Source organism: Anopheles arabiensis, chromosome 2 (genome assembly GCF_016920715.1).
Source record: "Anopheles arabiensis isolate DONGOLA chromosome 2, AaraD3, whole genome shotgun sequence".
In the NCBI taxonomy this organism is placed as follows: Eukaryota; Metazoa; Arthropoda; class Insecta; order Diptera; family Culicidae; genus Anopheles; species Anopheles arabiensis.
This window is the reverse complement of record NC_053517.1, coordinates 29,954,153-29,969,505: the sequence shown is the minus strand read 5'-3', so window position 1 is coordinate 29,969,505 and position 15,353 is coordinate 29,954,153. Positions and strand designations below refer to the sequence as shown.

The window sequence follows — 15,353 nt, the reverse complement described above, 5'->3', positions numbered from 1 at the left end:
GCTAACGGCCGTTCGACAAACGAACGATGACGATAACCAACACACCAACCAACCGACCAGAGCAGAGCAAACGACCGACCGTTGAAGGTTTTTCGATGATGCCAGCTGGACGAAACGGGCAGCGCTCGAAATGCGATAAATTATCTTCTTAGCACTAATTTATGGCTAATATTGACTTGCGGGTTGAAATCTTCCATCGCTTTCGGGACGGTACTCGCTGTGCGAATAGTTTTCTCTAGTTCGGTCGAGTGGGACGTTCCATTCGTCGATTCGTTCCATTTCGTCTAGTCTCGTCTAGCTCTGCACAGTAATGTTGGCCACCATTTGCGATTGCACGTACGTACGTGCAGGATGAAGCGGCTCGCAAGAAAAACGACACTGGCCATAACCGTTTACTGAGAACACATCACGCGTTTGCTGATGCTGAATGGCACCTTACCGGAACGGAGCGAGAGTAAGTACCCTATCCAGAAACTCCCCAGTAAGCTGGCCCGTGCGATAAAAGATCTGTGGGAATGAGTTCCACAGACTACTTGCTGGCGGAATGTGTTGAATGTGTTCGTAAAATTTACCGTAAAGAATATTATTGCTAGTTGAGTAGCTGCAAACACGGCCGAACGAAAGGCCCCCTCCTTTGAGCAAACATATCCTACTCACTACCTTCTTTCTACCCCCCTTCCCAACAAAGTGAGTGGAATTCATGAACTGTGTACCGTGATTTATGGCGAGACATTCTGAGAGATGGGGAGAAAACAAAAGCAAAAAAAAAGAATCAAGGCGAAACCATTCCGGAACTATAGCCCACTCCCATCAATGCAACGAATCATGAACAATTATGTTTTCCTTCGCCCGATTCTGGTTGAAACGGAACCTACAAGACGGAGCAGCGCTGGCGGATAAGCTTCATCGCAGCTTCAGCACCGTTCCATCTGCTTGACTGCTTCCCTCTCTCGGCTTATGGATGAGTCCCGTGGGACTCGCTCGGCCAGGGTGGAAACTTTCGAGTTTCGAGTTTCGAGTTGGAATTGGATTGGGATGACTTTTAACTTTCCGTGCAGTTGGAGCAGCGGGATTCTATAGCCGTATAGCCGCGAGCATCCGGCAAAGGGCTAGCTGGCGTTTGCGTTTTTATTTCCCCATTATTTCACACCCGTCAATGATAAACAAGCTTCACAGGGGCTCGAGTGTTTCGAGTGCAGTAGTTGTTCTGTTCTATTTGCCTTGGCTGTCGGTGGAGATGCTAATTTGATGCCAGCGAAACCAATGCCAATGTCCAATAAATCAATCGAGCGGGATGAGTATAGATTGATCGATTTTTTCTTTCTACCATCGCATTCAAAGAAGTAATTTGTAAAAAGACTATTGAACAAGACAGATACCCAATTTACTGGCTGATTTGTCATACATGTTTGTTTATTTATTTATCAACGATTATTTAAAGGCATTTGTTAAAATTACATATGAGCTGATCATCGTGAAACGTGATCTTTCACGTGATTTACCTGTGCATCATTTCAATTCGTGATGATCTCACCGAGCCGTGCGTGAAGTTAAAGGACAGTTGGTATACAAAATCATTAAAAAACATAATTCTCTTCATCTATAAAACTTACTGGGGTAAATGTACCAGTATTGGGCAGGTTAGTGCACCAGTTTCACTAAAACTGCTGGTACACTAACAATTTTTATTATTTTTCGTGAAAAAGAAAATATTTTGAACGATAAACCATCGTATTATGTTGTGTTAGTTTTTATTTGCCGATTGAAATGTATTATTTAAGAGATATTCAGGAAAATGCAAACATTGTTTTTGTTCCCATTGTCGACAGTTTGGTCCTAGTTTCGGCAGGTTGTGCTCCCATTTTCGGCAACGCGAATATGGTGTTAAAAAGTCAAATCTAACACCATATTCTATCTAACTATAAAATTTTTGCTGCTCATTTTGGTAATTTTTCTGGTAGTTTTAAAGTCTCATTGAAGTGAGTTACAAACAAAGAAATCCTTGAAGAAAAGAGACAGTCTGACGGCTATAGAGTACTGGCTCACAAATTATTATTTTTCTCTCAAGTTATTAGATTGTATACAGTGAAAACAGTGGTGATATTTGATACATGAAATGTCGTTTTATGTGTCCTCATACGCATTGTGATAAATGAATATTCAGCAAAATAAAAAATGTGTTATTGTTTCAAGTTTCGGTAGGAGCCTACAGCATTGATTTGTCAAAAATCAACATTTACCGTGTACCTATTTCAACCGGTACCGTGTACCGGCAGCATTTAAGGTGAATAATTATTATTTTTCGTGATTTAAAAATTCTAAACGGACTAGAATAAATTCTACAACCATAGAAACTTTCATAACAAAACCATACTTTCTTTGTTTTAGTGCTCTGATTCTCTTAATAACGAAACCTGCCAAACTATTGGCTGACAGCAAATATGCCGAAAAATTGTGAACTCTGCACATTTTGTTTGATATTTTGAAAAATATGCGAGGGAATGATGTGAAACCTCGTATATGAATAACAAATGAGCATATCTATATTCAAAACATATTTGTGGAGACTATTTTCAACGCGTTTTTGCGTCATTACACGTTTTTAGTTACCCTGCCGAAAACAGGTACACTGCCGAATACTTCTTACAGTTACCCTGTAAGGATCATTGATTAACCAAAGACTCAGCAACGTTCAGCAATACTCTCCAATAAATCAATCCATCCAGCTCTTCTTTCTTACTCAAAGCAGCGCCATTTATTTCGGACAATATCCTACCACAAAACTGCCTACAATGATGCCCTTTCCATTAGTAAATTAGCAAGTGGCATAGAAAGAGCGTAGAAGAAAGAAAAAAAAAGCACACACACACATTAGTTTTCAACCCCCTCGGTGAGATGCGAACCTGAGCAGCATTAAGCAAAAAAGTTTCAGTTCCCCATTGTGTACGTATTATGCTCCCCACGGACGCAGACAGTACGCTTGCCGTGCATACAATCTGTACGGCGCGTGCTGGGCTCACCAATAGCATTCACTCACGCTTTCGTGTGACGAATCGGTTCCCTCCGTTGGGGAAGCCCATCGGGTTTGGTGGTGTGAGGGGGGTGGGGGGCCACTATAACCCTCCAGCATTGGATGCTCTTGCCTTTCAGCGCATTTCGCCGATGGAATTGTTAAGAAATTCCGCTGAACTATGTATGGAACCCTCATCAAACGGGACACAATATTTCATCGTAGCTGAATTTTTTATCATAATTGATTTCTGCCATGGAAAGCGTTGGCTCCACTTTTCTTTTTCGTATTTTTTCTGTGTGTGTGCATCTCTTTCCTTTCGCTTCCAACCGTTCAGCGTGGTTGGCGGTTTCCACTTCACACCGTAGCCGTGGACGGGTGTGTGCGGCCAGACGAACCCACTAGACTGTCGCTTGCCGTAATGTATTGCCTTTTTTTTTCGTGTGTGTGTGTATGTGTCAGCTTCCGAAACCGTAACGAAGCGATTCCGGGTAAGCTGGTATGGTACGGGGGGAACTCCCTTTGGGGGTTTGGTGGAAAGTTTAAGAAATCCGAGAAGTCATCTATTGTGGTAAGTTTTCGTGCTATGTTACCTTTCCCGAAACTATGCTGTGCTAGGTGGTTACAGTTATTTTTTCTTCAGATTTTTCTTCGAAATTTATACTTTCCTAACCATCTTGATAATTTTTCAAAACTGTTCAGCTTTTAGCTTTCATAAGTTTGATAAATGAACCTCGAAAGAAGGGGGTTTCTAACAGCCTTTCGCTCTCTTCTCGTTCCCGAAAAACGCTAAAAAATAATCTGAAATGAACCGACTCGGCACAACTTTTCCATCTCAATCTGTTCAATCAAAAGTGATTTAAACTCAATCTACATCAACCTAACCGTACAGCAACTGTGGGCGATGTGAATAGTTTTGAAGCAATCTTTCCGGGGAAGGAGGGGAAGAGTGTCCCCTTTTTACAGGGCACCTGATTGGTGACACAATTCTCGTGGGGAGACGATCCCTTCGAACGGTACCGAAAAACTTGACCGGATGTATCGAACACGAATTGTTAGGCGGTTGCTGGTGCACCCCATTACTAGCAAGCGTCCGCCTGTCACAACACGGCGTAAATCTTGACAAACAAAGGGGCTAAGAGGAAGTTAAGCTAAGGCAAGGGCACACGAAGTTGTTATAAATGATACAGATGGCTAATAAATTTAACGAAGCCAGATAAATCGCTCAAATCTAACCACCCCCGGGTTCGGGTTCACCGTCGATCGTTATGCTGCGCCGTAATCCGACCCACCTTCCGACCAAGCCTAAGGTTAGTGAAAAGGTGCGTTCTTCACAGCACCGGCAGCAGCAGCAGCAGCAGTTATCCCTTTTTGTTCTACCCATCTTAAACAACTCTCCAATGTGTGTGTGTTTGTGTGTGTGTGTGTGTTGGAAAACATTTTTCCAACAGCGTTTATTTTTCACTCGTTTTTCTTCTTTAAATCCAATCTGCCACACATCTCCACATCCCATCCCCACTGGCGGCGTAGGGGTGGCGCGTGAAGCATGCAGGTACTCAGTGCGGGTGACACTCGAGCTGGAAAATGTGCCACCCGAGAGCCGGCGGTGAATTGACTTGAACGGCAAATGGATGAATGGGTGGCAGTCGCTGGGATTTCGCACGCCGCGTACCGCCACCGAAGCCAACAAGCTGACGCACGTCCGTTCAATGGAGCGGGGGATGAGGACGAAAGCTTACTGTCGGGGGGCCGGGTAGTCGGAGGGCACAAAATGGATTGAAGATAATAACGATCGCACTGAATCAAAAGCGTGCTTGAGATAAAAGCCCAACCACCGCTTCCCGGAGCGGTGGTTTGCTATTGGGGGGCGAGCACGCGCGGAAGAAGGAAACGAGTGCCAAGCAACGGAAAGCGAAGAATATACGTTAAATAAATCATACACTCATGTTCGACAAGCGATGGTCTAGCCTGTATTGGAAGACATTTCACTTGTCAGCGAGAACTTTTGTGCAACGCCGAACCGAGGGCAAGTGCGTACGGATAATTGACAGTCGGGCTAACGTTGGTGGGGTGTACATGAGACGCGAGCGAGCTTTGGCAGTGTGTGAATGTGTTTTTTTCCGTTTTGTATTACAAAAGGCTATTGTAAATGAATGTTTTGAGCCATAAACATAAAATATAAATGCCATTAGCTTATTGAATCAATGGTAAACTTAACCTATTAGGAGTTTTATGCCAATATTTTAACCAATTTTAAAGAATTACTAATAGCATTACCTTTGATGTGATTTGATAGTGTATATTTCTGAGCGTCAAAAGAGGTTTTGAACGTTATTTTAGCCTTAAGATAAAAATAAATTTAAGTAAAACAATTTTTTGCTAAATCTGTATTTATGTGGAGCCATACTTGATGTTCACAATAGACTGTTGTTCATGAGCAACAAGATCCACTGATAAATTCAGGCTATTTATTTATTTATTTATTTCTTGATAAAGTATTTGGCCTCCGTGGCTTACATCTTTTTCGGCTTCTTTTGGTACAAAAACCGTTGCCGGGCAAGGCCTGGCCTGGGTTGGCTTTCAATGACTTTTGGGTTACTACCCACAGCAGGATAGTCAGTCCTACGTATGGTGGCACGGTCTATTTGGGGTTTGAACTAGTGTTGGGTCATACGATTCATTTCACGACCCGACCCAGAGTCGGGTGCGAGACAGCCGGAATCAAATCCGACCCGCGAGTGCAACGAGTTCGGGTCGACCCGAAAGTTCAGAAGGTGTGAGAAAGCATAAGCGACTCCGACCCGATGGTGCAGCGAGTTCGGGTCGGGTCGAGTCAAGGTAGGTTCAATACCCGACCCGAACTCGCTGCACCAACGGGTCAGAGTCGCTTATGTTTCCTCGCACCTACTGACCTTCCGGGTCAACCCGAACTCACTGCACCCTCGGATCAAACTGAACCTACCGTGGCCCGATCCGACCCGAACTCGTTGCACCAACGGGTCGGAGTCGCTTATGCTTTCTCGCACCTACCGGAGTCGTTGCACCCACTGAACCTACTTGTACCTTGCGGGTCGACCCGAACGACTCCGGTTCGCTTACGGATGGCTCCGACCCGATAGGTTCGGGTTGACCCATCACTAGTTTAAACCCATGACGAGTGTAGCGGGCAGAAATTCTTTCGAGCTCAGGAACTTTTAAGTCGAAGAAAAGTGAACAAGGAAAGTTAGGCGAAGTATGGCCCCGATCGAACGCTCGATCGCTCTTTTATTCTTTGCTAACCATTTGTGTGTCGAGGGGGGTGTGGCAGGTTCTGGTTCTGGTTCTGGTTGCACCATGAGATGTACATCGTTCTCAGCAAATTTGGTTGGTGGAGGTTCAAAGCAGGGGCGGATCATTCGGTGGGGAAGGCGTTCCGCTGACGGTGCCATTCTGCCAGTTCAACTTCGGTCATTGGTAGTTGGGTTGGCTTCAGGTGTGCGTTGAACTCCACGCTATGAGCTAACTATGCTGACCGTGTATGGTTGACTGAGGGTTCCAGGTTCGTCTTTGGACAGCACGCGAAGCACGTGTCATCGGCGGTATTCTGTCATTGGAAGCGACAAGAAAAAGGGGTCGCTTCACGGGCATGCTGTTAAGCCGTACGAGTTGATGGTACATGGTACAGTCATATCAGACCGTGGTCTACATACATCACTTAAATACTAAAGGACCTATAACTAAACGTTCCTATGATCTAGTGCTACATGTTCTTTTAAGCGTCGCAAACATTTGGTAACATTAAAGGACAAGTCAATTCCAATCGAGTAGTCATTTTGAACATCAAAAGCAAAGGATCCCTAGCGCAATACAAGCAAGAACAATGGTCAATATATACAAATTGTCTGTTTCTTCAATTTCTACTTGAGACAAGAGACAACAACTGAGGTGCATCTATGTCTGACTGGTCAGTACTTTAAAAACAACATGCACATGTACTGTATATGAATGATGAAAAGAATCTATCTTTCAAGCATCGTGCCACATTGACGCACTACAAATTGTGTTGGTCACGAAATTGAATCGTCATCATTTAAAACTACTTTGGTCAATCAAGAGAACTTAAGCGTTTTACCATACTCCGAAATAATGCTCATAGATAATCCCTATCGGCGGATTGTAATGATACATCTCAAATAAAACATGATACCTTTGCTACTCGTAATGTCTCATTGAAACCACCAAAACCGTTTAAAACCTGCTCTATTTTTACCAACACCTACTTATCCTCCGCAACAACAAAAAAAAACCCCAACCGACCGTCATGCACAAAGCAAATTAGCGCAAAAGCCCACCGGTAGGCAGCTTTGCTACCATATGCTTCCGGGCTCCCTGCCCTGACCACCACCACTCACCCGCGTTATCTCGTTTGTTCTTATGAGCTGGACCGTGCTGGGTGGGCATTGGGCACACGAAAAGTGGAATTCTCCTTTCCTCCCGTCCCCGCAAGCACAGCAAGCGCGATGAATTATTCATACCGCTCCTGACCGTGGCGAAATTGTCCACGCGGAGAAGTACCAAAACGCTCTCGCTTACGCGCGTCCCCGGGATTGGTTCACGCGGACAGCAGCAGCAGCACCAACCGATGCGGCTTGTAAGTAACCCCGGGGGCTCAAATGCATTCGAAATCCAATTAACGGGGCCGTTTTTCGTTGTAAATAATGCCGCACTGACGAGCCAAACCAATAAACATGCTACGAGCTCGCGTCTTTTTTCTTCTTTCCTTTGCTCTTTGTCCACCGTGTCCACCCTCCTCCTTCGCTGGACAGCAGCAGCAGCAGCAGCATCGTTACATTATTCATTGCTGAGCTTGTTGGCTGTGTATCTTTCTTTGGCTATTTTCAAATAAAAAGCAAAAGAAAGAAAAAAAATCACGGGAATAAAATGGAAATAAAAGTCAACAACGATTGGTTGGGGGAAGACGTCGCCCGTCGCACCGCCCGTTGCCCTCTGCGTTGCCATTGGATTGCAATTGATTCCCGTCGATTAATTCGACCGATTCGCTTTTCCGGCTGGTAACTGTTCCGCTTCCGCTTTGCACACTCGAATTGGGTGGGTTGGGAGCCGCGACACCGTTCTAAAAAGCCGCCCTAAATGGAGCAAATGCTGTGCAAATGGTACGATTTTTTTTGTTGCTATGGGGTTTGGTGGAATCGTGGGAAGGCATATCGATTTTCATTTGCACTCGATTACCCATCTAGTGCCTGATTACAGCATTCCGCGGTCAGTCACTTTCTGTTGACAGCGGTCGGTCGGTCGGTTGGTCGCGGTTTTTTTTTTTTTTGCTGAAGCGTTCTGCTGAATCCGCCCGGAACGAATTCCCGGAACTGGCCGGGCAAGGAGCGATCGGTTGGGTCATTTAATTAGGACGAAACGTTAGGGAATTGCCCTTTCGTTTGCCATTTTCCACGAATTTGCTAGCACTCCCGCCGGTGGCTGACGCGGCCCGGCGAGCAACGGGGACGTTTTTTTTTCTCCATCCTGTCCGCAGGTTTCGCACAATATATTTTCAAGGTGCTTCGGGCGCTTTTGCAAAACTGTCATCATTGCGTGCGCTTCGGCAGAGTTCGCAAGAAAAAAGGCCCCCACTTTTCGTTAGAAGGAAATGAAAGAGTAACGAAAATGAAATTATCACTTCAAAGTGAACATTTCCTCGACTCTTCCCGAGCTGCCTGAGCCTGCGGTCTGTGGGAGTGTGACCCCGTCCCGGGGTACACGGTACAATCGGTTGCAAAGGTACATCAGGCACAGCAGTAGGCCGTGCCGCTAGGAAAAGGGCTTTCCCGAAATCTTAGCAACGCATACAGCAGCAACGGGTAAAACCGGGAGCCTCGGGATTGTTTGTGGTTTGAGCAAACGATTTAAAACTCATTCCACCACCGTCGTGGCCGTCGCAGTCGTTCTCCATTTCTCGCCCGATTGCTGCAAGCACTCGAACACTTCGCCCAGCCGGGCGCGTTTCACTTGATCGTCACCCTACGTACCGTGAGCCCGCTCGCAGACGTTTTATTGAAATTGTCTTCCACCAGGGCGAACGATATAGTGCTCGCGGGGAATCGGTACAGCATTAGCATTGGCAATGTTCGGTCTCTTTGCTGCTTCGCTGGGGGGGGGGGCGGGTTGTGATGATGCCCGGCAGCCATGTTCACGGCAAGCCACGAACGGGGGGCTGAGGATCGTATCGAAGATGAGAACATTAAACGGAGTGATAAAAGATGTGATCCCTTTTGTTTCCTCCCTCACTCTGGCAGCGCTCTCCCTACGTGGCCCACACCACGGTTTCGTATATTGCCACATTCCGGCGCTCAATCGTAAAGAAAATGTAGCACAAGAATCTAATATGTCGGTACAATTGTCAAATGCCGGTACCGTTACCGGGAGCTATATTCTAGATAAACTTTGCCACACGTAGAAAGTGGCGCAAGCCTTTTTTGCAAGATTTTGCTAAAAAAAATAAAACATGGCATGATTTTACGGTTGAATGGATGAATGCAGATGATATTATATCCTTTGAAAGATTGATAGGAAGGATAGTGGAGATACTTGAGTGGTTGAACAATCTTCTCTCTATGTTGTATTTTATGTATCAGAAAGATCCGCAGCATACGTTCAGGACCAGTTAGAGGACCGTTTTAAGTCCAGTATCAGTTCCAGTATAGGTTTTGTTTCAATATCATTCCGAATCGATTCCGAGATCGGAATCGGCTCCGGAGTCTAAATCGGTTCCGGAATCTAAATCGAACTGGTAATCGCAATTTGCTCCGATAACGGAATCAGGATTGACTCCAGAAATGGAATTAACTCCGGAATGAGAAATAGTTCGTGAATTGAAATAAGAAGTTTCAGAAGCAAAATCAGTCCAGAAATCTCCATGAGAATGGACCGTTTACAAGTTTTTTTTGCGGCTAACAATACTTAGCATCATTCGACCCAAACGTCTTTTCCTATGGAGAAATCAAAACCTACTCCGCTTCGAAGCCAATTCTGATTTTGGAGTCTATTCCGGAATCGATTCCGATTTTGGTGTCGATTATGGGGCCGATTCCGAAACCAATCCCGGAGCTTATTCAGGAACCGATTCCGGAACCTATTCAGGAACTAATTCTGGAGCCGATTCCGGGATTGATTCCGGAAACTGATTCAGGACCTACTATCCGGAATCGATACCAGAAAACTTTGGAGCTAGCGGGAATCGCTTCCGACGAAATCTTCATGTATCCCATCACTAATGACTAGTACGGGTTGAAGAACAATGATAGGTTCGGTATGGGTGCCAAATCACTTCCATGTTAGTATCAATTCCTATAACCTATGATAGCTCGAGATCAGTTCTAGGAACGATATGGGCGCAGTATTTTGATTTTAGACCTATATTTGTCTGGGATCAATGCCAAGAACAGCGTAAGTTGTGGGACCTATTCCAGCCTGGATGGGTCCCGGCCAGTGGCGTATTTAACGGTAAGCAAAGTAAGCAATTGCGGGGGGCCCCGTCAATGAGGGGCCCCGGAATCTTTAGTCCATTATCCATAACAGTTGATAAAATATGGCACTGTATTAGCAAGGAGGGCCCCGTGGGTGATGGACGTTGGGGCCCCGCGCTAGACGAACCCTAAGCACCCCCCCCCCCCCCCGGCAGCAACCAAATTTTAGTTGAAATGATACATAATCAAAGACAGATGCCGAGTACCCCCCAGTAATCATGTACAAATGTAGTAATCATGTCTCAACACTTCTTACTGCTTAGGGCCCCCGACACTGTAAACCCGCTGCTGGTCCCGGCAATGGTTGCAATTAGTTTCGCTTGATGTTTCCGGTGGACTTAGGAGATGTCTGAAGATTAAGTTGTCTTTAAAAAAAGATAAGGAATTTATTAAATAAATTATACTAAAGATCCCTTTAACCTGATCAGTTATACTAGTTAGCTTTTATATTGCTAGAAATAACTCTTTTGCTTAATTTTTAGAGTGATAAAAGTTGATAATTTAATCGAAAATTTCAATGAGTATTAAATGCATAGCTAAAGTAAGTCAATACCACACAAAAACGAAGCCCCCGCCGAAGACACCCATCGAACCGATGTACAATGTATACAACCCACCTCCTGTCGTACGATTAACCGTTCTGCAAGCTCTGATTCATTTTAATAATATCAAACTACTTCCAGGGGAGAGGACGGTAATGTTCTTTGCACATCTACGATAACTGGATTACTGACGCGATCATGTCGCCGTTTCCGGGTAGCTTGCCACACATACACACACACTCACCTTGCCTTGTATTATTCTTTCCTGTGTCGCGTTTGCGGCAAACATTTCCTCCGCCGCAGTGTGCTCTTCAACCGAAACGCGCTACTTGTGCTTCCTTACTGGAAGAACGATGTTGCCCGGATATATTTGACTCATATTCCAACCGATTCCTTGCATCCCTTTCCTGCAACATGCTCCTCGCCTCCTCCATTCACCAAATAGTTGCTCGAATCCCTGCTCCCTCCTCTTGATAGCACTATCATCTTCGCCGTCGTCATCGTGGGTCGTGAAGAAAAACACACCTCTCCCAACCGCCAGCAAAAGGCAAAGGAAACTCGCGTTTCCTTCTCCTGCGCCATGCGAGCCGACGGCGAGCGAAAGTGGGAGGGAAAAACACGGATTTTATGTTGCCATTTCGTACCACTTCTAGCGCTGCTTATTGTTGTTTGTTATTTGTCCTCAAATATGCTGTAATACGGTTTGGGAATGTTTGCAGTTTAGTGAACGTGTGCATATTTCTGCTCCTTGCTGGTGTTGCTTCTGCTGCTGCTGTGGCGTCTTCCTACCGTGCGTACGCAATGTACACGCCCTGTCGCCAGCCACAGTTCGTCGCTTGACACACAGGCGTAACATAGCTCGGCCGTCCTGCCCGAAGCGCTTGGCAACTATCTCGAGCTCCGGCTAGAAGCGGCACTTTCACTTGTTTACACCATCGCACCGCGGCCCCAACATCAGGCATCATCCGTTGGTACCGTGATGTATGGCGGTTTGCCGTATACCAAGGACGCACGTTTAATAGATACTTTATGCCTGATTTATGCTTCCGCCCGGGCGGAGCTGTTCACTTAGAAAAGCAGCTTAACGGCGGCACTACGGAAGGGACGAAAGTTCGTCGTTCGCGTCCATTTTGTTGAGATCGGGCGGCTTCCGACCATGCCCTTGGGGGCGGCGATGAACAGGATGCCCCCTGTCAAGTGCTGGTGAAAACAAGAGAAATAGATACTATCAATCATCGATCGGCAAGGAAAGGGGTTTGCTAAACAAAAACGCCCTCGCATAGCAAGGGCATCAAACAAGCAAAAAATCCACCAACGTGTCATCGAAACCTCGAAAGAGCTATCTTTAGAGGGACAGCGTTATGAGTGCCCCGGGGGGCAGTGGTCACGAGATTGAAAGTGATATTTGGTAGTTTTGGATCACACAAGGACACGACTAATCATGGGTTAAATCCTGTGTGTGTGTGGTAAAACTGGATGCAGAAGTAAAAATAGATTATGTAGGGCGGAAGGGTATTTTCGTCGAAACCAATACAAAATATCGAAATTTATGATTTTTTTTTTCACAATTTGTAGCTTTACACTTGGGAAAAGTATGATGAAGGATTTAATAATACTTTTATAATGCTAATAAGGATCCAAAATTACCTTAAAATATAATTTTGATAGATAAACTTCGTGAAATTTCAAACGCAAATAATTTGTTCATTATCTGAACTGGAATAGACAACCTCGAAACCCGAATGATGTAGACCTTCGCCACGCTTATAGGACCGCACAATCATGGACTGGATGACCAAACCGTCCGAGTACACCCGGGATAAGGTGCCCTTCCATGGCTCAGAGAAGGAAATGTCTCCCTGCCAATATGGATTGTAGCGCCATGAATTACATTTGTACTTTCTACTCTTAAGCAATACGGCCTTTTTGGACCGTTACTCCTAAATAAAAAATAAAAAAAATTGTTCATTATAACTTTTTTAAGCACAAAGCAATGGGAATTTTAATTCTCAAAAAGACAAACTTTTATGTGTTTGATGATCATATTTTTATGACGATTTTAATGAAATGATATTTATCCGTTATAGAATTTAGGTTTCTTTTTTATCTGGAACGAAACATCATGTTCCCAGTAGATAACACTATATACATCAGACGAAACGGTTTACATTACATATTGAAAGAAGTGCTTTCAATGCTTACAGCCCTTTACCGAGTTACCGCTGCTACGGAAAACGTATTCGAGCTCAACACTTTAATGAGCGAACTCAATTAAATCGACCGCCTTTTCATCGTTAACTCACTTTTGAAAACATCGAAGCATCGATTCTCGGAAGTGCCTTCGCGGCACCAACCACCAACACGCTCCACCACGCTCCACCGCCATCATTCTGCTGCCCGGCCAACACTTGACTTGGCTTGGGCGCGGGTTTTTGGGTTCGTCGCACCGTCACAACCGGCACCGCTATCACTCGCTCGCTCGCTCGCTCGCTTGACGAGTTATTTATTTACCCAATTTTGCTCCACTTACGTGCGCACAAAAACCGTATTTACATTACATCGTTCGACTAATGGCTGTCGCCGTTGTTGCCGATGTTTAGCGAAAGCTCCCCCTTCCTCTGTCCTCCGCGTATCGTCCCCGTTTCCATTCTACCGCACGAACGAGAGCGACACCATTTGACTCTGATTTGGGGTTTGATTAGAAGCGCGAAGAAGAAGCGTTGGTCGGTGTAAAGAGAGAAAAAGAATCAAACCAATACAGCAAATTTTAACGTCATTTCAAACCACCTCGAGCCGATCTTCGAATGGTACCGTCTATTGACACAACTAATTGGCAGCCGTCTCCAAAAGTAGATGTGCTTCGAGCAGAGCGCATCTTACACCGTGCTGGACTTGCAGCGACTGTACCGAACGCCAGTCCGTGCGGCCCAGTTGTCATACTTCCGTCCTCAAACGAACTGCGGCCTGCTAGCACCTTTTCCATAGGATGCAGCTGTCCGCCAAGGTCCTTTCCTGCACCGTGCTACTATGTTGCATTGGTTGCAACGAGCTGCTTGCTGCTGCTACCGACTTCAACGACGATGAAATCACCGCCCGGCTGGAACGTGCCAAACGGTGGCTCAACTATCCCATCAACGGTGGGCTCGCCAAAGTGGTGCTCGGGTTCGTCGTACCCATCCGGTTCCATCATCCGCTGCCGCGCGTCATCGTCAATACGTACAATTTGCAGGCCAACTACCGCATACCGGCCACCATCATCTATCCGCATCCGGAGTCGGTGTTCCAAAACCGGGCGCTCGATCGGCCGGCCGGCGACGATCAGAGCCGGCGGCAGCTGTACGCCCTGCTCGAGCAGGGCCTGTCCCGGGCGGGGCGGAATGGGCGGGCGTGCCTGCTGCGGGCCGTCTGTGAGGTTGCCGAAATGCCGCTCAAACACAACGGATTGATTGGCGAAATAATCGATGTGATTTTCACGTAAGTAGCAACGTACCGGTGCTCGTGTCGACGGCAAGCTTGTGGCTGTGGCCTGTGGCCTGAAAAGTGTTTTCCCCCTGCAAGCAATAATTGCCGGTTGATTGACAAAATAAAAAATCAATGTTGGCAGAGCGCGGGCCTTCGACCAAATTGAGGCTATTTTGGTGCAATTGTTCACACGCTTGTCATCAATCGTCATACACAGACACACACACCCCGTCACAGCGCGTTGCTTGATACAAAAGGATGTTCGATTGAATGCATCATTATTTAAAAAAAAAAGTTCTTAAAAATCCCCAAAACATCCCCAATTTTCGGAACCGAGATTCTAGCACAAAAATGTTCACCCATTTTTCCCCTTCTTTCCTTTCCTTCACTCCACAGACCATCACCTTCGGACCGGCTCGAACCGGACTATCTGCTGGCCCGCTCGCATGGTCAGCAAGGACGTGACTGCACCGCACAATACACCGACTGTCCGGCTGGCCACGGTCTGTTCGACGGCATTTCCTTTCTAGCGACACAACAACCGGCCCAATTCGCTGGGGAATAGTAGTAACACAACACCTCCCGAACACCTTTACTACTCCTCCTCCCCCCCCCCTCACCCCCCGCACAGTGCCGTATGTTTTGGTCGCTGAGCACACAGCACAATAAATTATAGCTAGCATTTGTCGCCGCCTGCTTAGGTGGTTTTGTGTGGAGCCCGCTAATATGTTGCTGCGACCGACGCGAACAAAAAGCTAACGAGCCCGTGTCCCGTGCCACGCCACGGTGTTGTTTGGGGTGGACCAGTGAACTTACCAGCCC

General features: G+C 46.1%; 1 protein-coding gene across 1 annotated transcript; it reads left to right on the top strand.

Annotated features, from left to right (window-relative positions):
* Nucleotides 1–14,055: 14,055 nt before the first annotated feature.
* Nucleotides 14,056–15,096, top strand: LOC120897812. The gene is made up of 2 exons (XM_040302934.1): nucleotides 14,056–14,543; nucleotides 14,928–15,096. Exons 1-2 carry the CDS (start codon nucleotides 14,056–14,058, stop codon nucleotides 15,094–15,096), a joined length of 657 nt encoding a protein of 218 aa, XP_040158868.1.
* Nucleotides 15,097–15,353: the final 257 nt, after the last annotated feature.